The 7,475-nt window shown below is 40.9% G+C and overlaps 1 protein-coding gene across 1 annotated transcript; it reads right to left on the bottom strand.

Moving 5' to 3' along the window:
• Positions 1-1,344: 1,344 nt before the first annotated feature.
• On the bottom strand, positions 1,345-7,161 carry LOC115143658 (achaete-scute homolog 5-like). Its single transcript, XM_029684133.2, has 2 exons — positions 6,629-7,161; positions 1,345-3,207 (listed from the first exon to the last, which is right to left on the bottom strand). The coding sequence occupies exon 2, from the start codon at positions 3,121-3,123 to the stop codon at positions 2,365-2,367; it is 759 nt and encodes a 252-aa protein (XP_029539993.1). The 5' UTR covers positions 3,124-3,207; positions 6,629-7,161; the 3' UTR covers positions 1,345-2,364.
• Positions 7,162-7,475: the final 314 nt, after the last annotated feature.

Genomic DNA, 7,475 nt, shown 5'->3' with positions numbered 1-7,475 from the left:
TGGAGGAACAGTTGGTCAGCGGAGAGAATAAATATAGACAATGAGTGTCATTCTGGGGAGGGGGTGTCGGAGGGGGCACATTTACCAAGAGTGAAGGTTAAGGCAGCGTAAGGCATATACTATGTTGTTGTCGGCCCTATAGTACTATCGTGTCATTGGCTAACAGGGTTGGAGTGATGTCCTGTCATTGGTTGTAACACAGAGTCCCCCGACAATGTTTGTGCTATTTGACTTTCACATTTTTTTTTTAATTGGCCTTCACAGACATGATGGCTACTACAATGCCCAACGGAGTTGGGGTGTTCCCTCATTGTTTGAACTAACCCTTCATGACCTCTGACATGTATGTTTTGGAGTAGAGTTAACATCATAGAATGGACTCGATGGTGGGAAACGTGTCTGTGAATTATTGCCAGTGAGATCTGTGTCAACAGTTGGTGACTCTTATGATGAAACAAATATTATTTATGGTATCAATTTGCTCTCTATCATGCCCACTGCTTTTCATTATATAACAGGGTTTGTGAAAGGCTTTGTATATATAGAACGCAAACACAGCAACCAAACATTAATGACAGGCCCCAGGTCTGAGGAATGAGCACAATTATGGTGAACTACAGTACTACAACAAATTAGAGTAATTAGATTAACACCATTATGAATACTGTCTAACCCCCCCAAAAAATTGCATCCAAGTATCAGTTGTCCCATTGTAGAATCTGTTTCTTTTCCAAAAACTCTATTTGTGAAAAGAGGAATCACATTACTTTATTACCAGTTTTGTGACTTAATATCACCTGAAATTTCCAAAAGATGTCATGCGCTGTAATAAAATTAACTACAGTTTGTTTTGGGAAATACCGTTTCTTTTGATAACAGTAACATGTTGCTACAATGGTCCGTTTTTCATTTTGAAACACAATAAACATTGCATACTTGAATTCGTCCCAATTAACACATTTGGATCCTTGGAAGTTGTGGAAACGTATGTTTTTAGTTTCACATTGGTTGTAGGAACTGAATGTTTTTGAAACGTTCTGAGAACAGACGTGAACATTTTGACTGTTCTGGGACTGTTATTTTTAGGTTGCAGAAAGGTTCTGAGAACATTTTACTCTGGTTCCTTGAACGTTTTCCTGGGAGGTTTTATTAACGCTCTGAGAACTGAAATTAGAGGTTATTTTGAGGTTTTTTAATAACTTCCTTAAAACTTTCACTGCTAGCTTATTTGGGGTTTACTTCTTGAAATCCAAGCACAATTAGGACACATGGAAATTCCTTTCCTTAGGCATTAATCATGCATCAACATATTCAACATAATCAACATATTTATTATAGATTTTTTTATTTAGTGAGATTCAAACCTATAATCTTCTCTTCTCTATTCATTGAATTAGTCTACTGCGCCACCAGGATGGAGTTAGCATGCGTAGTTCTTTATGCATACAAGGCTGTTTATTTTAGTCTGTTCAAACATTTCAAAGGAAAAAAAGCACTCAATAAGATCAGGTGTGGCCAATTAGTGGGCACAGCCAACACACCTGAACACACTTAACAGGATAGTGGATAGAGAGAGTTTTGTCGAGGCTGAGAATGGAATGTGTATGTTCTCAGCATCAAATGTTTTTGTGTGTTTTTTTTATGGAAAGTTTTCTTCACGTTCTTGGAACAATTTGAGAACGTGACTTTAAATAGAACCATGAGGAAACCTGTAAGAAACATTATGCTAAAGTACTGAAATTCCCACAGAAGAACATTGTTTCTTAACATTCTCTGAACTAGTTGAGAACATTCCCAACGTCGAACCAGTTAGAGAACATTCCAAGATAATTACCAAAATTGAAATGAGATGTAACCCTGTTTGACCATTTCGGAAACTTTCTTTTAATGTAATGAAATAGTAAGATTTTGTTTTAATCAGGTTCCTGAAATGAGCGGAGACTATTCCAAAGCCAAACAACTATGCACCATTCCCAAAGAGTTGATGGAAGACTGTGTGCAAAATAACCATAGGACATCCACGGTCTCACCAAGCTCTAAAAACATAGAGCTGTTCTCAGAATGTTATGTGCTAGCTGGGATTGCTTTCTGAGTTTCAGATGTTTATCTTCAAATCTAAAGTGTTCATGACATCTTTAACATAATCAGCATCTGAAAGTGGTTTGGTAAAACATTTTAGTGGCAAAAAAACAAGACACATTGCCAATACATTACATAGTATCTACTGGAAAAGTCTTAAATTATATGTCTTCGTGCTCAGGGTTTGATGTTTTCGTGAGCAGTCCTTGGAGAGAGGGAAGTCCTACCTCAATCCACAAATGTCTATCCACAGTCTCGCTCACAAACTATACTAACCACAATCATCTAGGTCCCAGAGCCCGCTGACTCCTCACAGTCTATCCCCGCAGAGGAAGAGGAGGAGTCTGAGAGAGAGTGAGGTGACCCCCCATTGCTGTGGTCCGAGTCCTCCGTCCTACAGTGGGCAGAACTGGGGCTGTGGCACACCTGTCCCCCCTCATACCCATCTCTGCCCTTCCCCTGCCCCTCCACCAGCCCCTGCAGGTATTTAATATAATTAATTGCTGCCCTCAGTGTCTCCACTTTACTGAGCCTCTTCTCACTGACACCCCCGGGCAGGTGGTCCCTCAGCTTGGCATAGCCCTGGTTCACACACTTCACCCTCTGACGCTCCCGCTCGTTACGCTTCTGGATGAACGCTGGCTCGAAGGGGCACTCGTACACTCCAAAGTGCCCGTGGTGGAATGGGGACAGGTAGGGGAGGAGATTGGGGCCTCCGGGTCCCCGGAACGAGGCTTCATAGAGGCCTCCAGGGTCCATTGTGGTGGGGTAGAGGAGGAAGGGCACTGTGTGGGCCAGAGGGTCAGAGCCAGAGTGGAGGCGGTTGGAGTGGGTGTTTGGGCGGTTTTCAGAGTAGCCACTAGAGGGAGACAGACCATACGGCAGGCTGCTGCCTCTGTTTAGGTAGGTGGGCCGCTGGTCTACGAAGGGGTGGGAGAAGACAGCACTCATGGTGATGGTGTGAACAGAGAGAGAGACTCTTAAGACAAATGGATGGATAAGGAATCGGAGCAGCGAGTTGTGAGTTTCCTCCACTTGTGGCATCCAGTTTTCTGGTGAACTTGTTTGCCTCAAGTAGAAGGAGAAACAAGGTGGAGCTTCATCATCAAACACTCTCCTCTTGTAGATCTGTGGAAGTGAATTAAGACCGGATGAAAGGTTAGAACCTAGTTAAATGAGCCGCCCAGTCAAACACAGGAGGTTTTGAAGATAATAATGACTGTTGCATGTATTTAAAGAAGCAATGAGGCTATACACACTTCAGAAGTAAGGGATTAGATAGCTGCACTTTGTGCTAAGAAACCAAAGGACGATCTTTACCGTTACCTGAAAATCAGAACATTTACAATCACACTGAAAGTATGCAAATCCAAGACTAGTATCTGGCTTTGTTGTAGGGAAGAGTGGGGGTAAGTTGAGCCACCCCTTGTTTCAAGGAAACCATACACAAAATGTATCATGTGACCAAATATTTAGGGTGAGGTCACCATTTCATGGAGTCTGTAAAGGAAGAAACCACACGAACAAAAATGGTAAGCAAGTTAGGTTAAAAAGTTTTTTTAACTTAAATGATTCATTGTGTTATATGGTTCATGATGCTTGTATCTAAACCAAAGTAGATTGCTTTATATATCAGCTGGGGTCTCTATAAGCTACAATATGAGGTCCTAAATCAAGCATGAAGTGCATCGTTGTAGCTGTGTGGGCTAATATAGTCAAAATGTTTGCTTTAGGATAAGGTGAGCCAATGGCCACCATACCCCATATAAATTATGATTAGATTTTGTCCGTTTTATGCATAATAATATGTATAGTATGCCTGCAATGTGTCATGCATATGATCTCTTTTTATTGTTACAGAGCAAACAACATCATGCCCCGTGTATAGAAGCCCTGCTTGAGATTCTTGAGAGAGCAGTCAAGGAAGGGAGAAAAGGACGTCCATTTGAGCAGCAGCAAGGGATGAAAAAAATGGACTGAATTACCAGGTTTCCATCCAACCTTTTTATGTGAGTAAAGTACATGTTGGATAAAACATTCCACGACTGGCTTGATGGACGCAGCAAAATTGTCAGGAAACTTTACAAATGTCGACAAAACAAAATACGCTAGACAAGGTGGGATTTTTTGCGTCTCTAAAATTAATTATGCAAGTTATCTTTTCCTGGAGGCAGAACTGAGCCGATTACCACTTAGATAGGTCAGCTGCAGAGTCAAAATTGGCTATTGTTGTAAAAAGTCACGTAAACGATTTAAGGTTAGGGTTAGGTATTAGGCTTAGCAGTGCGGTTAAGGTTAGGGTCAAGGTTAGGTTTAAAAATCAGATTTTATGTGCCAGCTAGTGACCACTCTGTAGAGCTGCCTCCAGAACAAGATTCATGACTAAAAACGCTGAAGAACTTGATGCTCCTTTCCAATAAATATTGAGGGTCTTATTCTGGTGACATAATGATTGTATCTTGGCTGCCATTTGACAAATAAAACAATCTTGCTCTTTTGTCCATAATAATCTCATAATGTAGGCTACACCAGCTCTGTAGCAGCTCTGGCAATCCAGAGTGGCCACATTAGCTTTAAACAGCAACATTTTTCGTGACAAAGTCATCAGTAGAGTTGAAGATGCATTTAAACTCATTTAACTTGTATTTATTTTATTCGGTACATGGAAATTTAACCGCCAAAGTTATTTGTACGTGCACTACGACATCATGCACAGCCTTATATCCGCAATGCGCTTATAGCCTTATATCTGGTGTGAAAATGTTCATATTGTTTTAATGCATATTTTGGAAATAGTTGCATGAAAATCTGTCGCCAATTGGATGGAACCCTAGATAGTGAAACTGAAGAGGCACATTGACAAAAAAGAAAACAAACATGTATCTGTGCGAAAGAGAAGCTATGAGAGAGTAGCAGAGACACACAAGAGTTTAGCTGATGATATGGAGTCAGAGCTCGCTAATCATATCAAGAATCTCGCAGACCAATTTCATGGGCTTAGTAGCCTCAAATGCAGAGAATTTGCCTACGAATTGGATGGATGTAAACACCATCCCTGTCCCAGATTACTGGTCAAGAAATGGAAGAGATATTGAACAGAGAGATCTATATCTGAATGTGGGCATACATTTAAAATATACAGTATACCACACCCCAATACCATGAATTAACCTTTGACCTACTAGCATCATCACCCCACTGTCACAGAACACCATAGCCCACTTACCCCAAGGCGGCTCAATTCACCCTGTCCCTAACTAAGTCGTGCCAAGAGATCACTTTTCTTGGACAAGCTATTTCAAAAATGTTAAGTTTACATGAATTCTGATTATTTCCAGGGATACACAACATCCTGAAATATATGTAGATATTCATTGTTAGGAGGAATACTATATTTAGCTTGATGTAGTGATGCTGAATGTAAGAAATGGCTCAACATACCCCACTCTCCCCTACTTCTACTTTATTTGTTAATCAAAAGTCAATTGATCTGAGAAGCAACAATGAACAGGAAAGCGTTAACGTTGTGGGCAGAACTGTAGTTTTCCTCAATAATCTTGAAATATCTTCTAATCCCTCTCTCCTCCTCCCTCCTTTTTGTCTTCTCCTTCGCTCTCTCTCTACAGAGACTTGCATCCCTGGCTGCTGCACAGAAGAAGAGAGAGGCAGAAATAGAGAGAGAAGAGAGAAGAGAAAATAGAGAAAAGAGAGAGAGACAAGGAATTCCCCTCTCTTTAAGCCAGTGTTGGATTTCTCAAAGACAGTTTGGAACATCTGCCAAAACCACTTAAGCATTTGAAGGTGAGAGTTATTGTATATAACTTTGACAGTTGTATATGTCTTTTGAAGTGAAAATTAACACACCCAGAGCCATAGACGCAAACACAGACACACACACCACCATCGGCACGCTGTGTCCTTGTAGTGCTTGGGGAAAAACTACCCCAGAGTGAAGTAAAGATGAGGAATCATGTGTGATGAGCTTGTCCTTGCATTCAAAGTATTCAGACTTAGCTAGAATATATACACAGTAATACATGCATAGTTATAATGACTTACTATTCATAAGTACAATGGCACGAATATCATCTATAGGACTTGAGATGATCTACCTATACTATCTATATTCTATGATCTATACTCTGTACTCTACACATTAGCAAAGACACAAGAGATCATATTAAATATTAAAGCATCATGTACAATGCAGACGATGATGTCCATTGAATTTTACATTGGTTTTTATATTGGGTATAACCTAATGACAGAACATTTTGAACAAATAATTTATATTTACTGTAGATATTTACTGTGTGGACTGGCCACACAAAATTTTATTTATTTATTTCACCTTTATTTAACCAGGTAGGCAAGTTGAGAACAAGTTCTCATTTACAATTGCGACCTGGCAATACGGCTTCACCCTGCATTATTTACATGTCACATGTCCCAGGTCATGGAATGTATTTGCATGTAATCGTACGTACTCCAGAAAGTCAAATGTGTTTTCTCCATTGCGGATGTCTTCATTCTACTCTCTCCATCTTACCTTCAGATGAACAGGTGATACTCAGGGTCCTCCACATTTAGCACCAGGCCTCCAGGTGTTCAGGGGGGAGACAGGCAGGACCCTTCTCTGTCTGGGGTGAGGACCTCGGCGTGGTTCCTCTCAGGTGTTCCGTGATGGTGTGGTCGGTAATGGTGTCTTCTGTAGCAGTGTGTCAGGTGGGAGGTGGATCCCAGGTATTACCTACTCTCACCCCTGGACGCCCCACCCACAAAGAGATGGGTGGGAGATCAACTGAGATGAAGATATTGTTTTTGGCTTAAAGAAGTATCGCAGGTGTGGTATTTTATAAATACACCCACTCCCAGTGGCGATTAGATTGTTTAATGATAGTTTAACATCAATGAGAAGCATGACCTTACTGCGTTAAGTTGTGTCAAGTCAGACTTCACTGATCTCTTAGACAGCTTAATCCAGCGTTTCCTAAACTCAGTCCTGGGGACGCCAAAGGGTGCATGTTTTGGTTTTTGCCCTAACACCAGACAGCTGACTCAAATAATCAAAGCTTGGTCATTAGTTGATGATTTTAATCAGCTGTGTAGTGCTAGGGCAAAAAAAAAACACGAAGGAGGGGTGGACAGAGTTTGGGAAAAGCTGGGTTAAAAAGTACCTCACAGCATTCTTCTATTGTTACTGCAGTGAGCATTGTCTAAAAAACCTGTTGTTCATTCTCTCAAAGGAAGGGACTGTTCAAACTGCCTCTAAATGTCAGTTGCAGTAATAGCAATTGTTACTGTTTCAGAGCTGAATCAAAGCGCTGCATCCTGGAAATGATTGTTTGCTGTTTCCTATCCCTAATCCCCCACTTCCAGCCGTGATTAAACAGTCT

The sequence above is a fragment of the Oncorhynchus nerka genome, linkage group LG15 (assembly GCF_034236695.1).
Source record: "Oncorhynchus nerka isolate Pitt River linkage group LG15, Oner_Uvic_2.0, whole genome shotgun sequence".
In the NCBI taxonomy this organism is placed as follows: domain Eukaryota; kingdom Metazoa; phylum Chordata; class Actinopteri; order Salmoniformes; family Salmonidae; genus Oncorhynchus; species Oncorhynchus nerka.
This window is presented reverse-complemented; position numbering and strand designations above follow the sequence as displayed.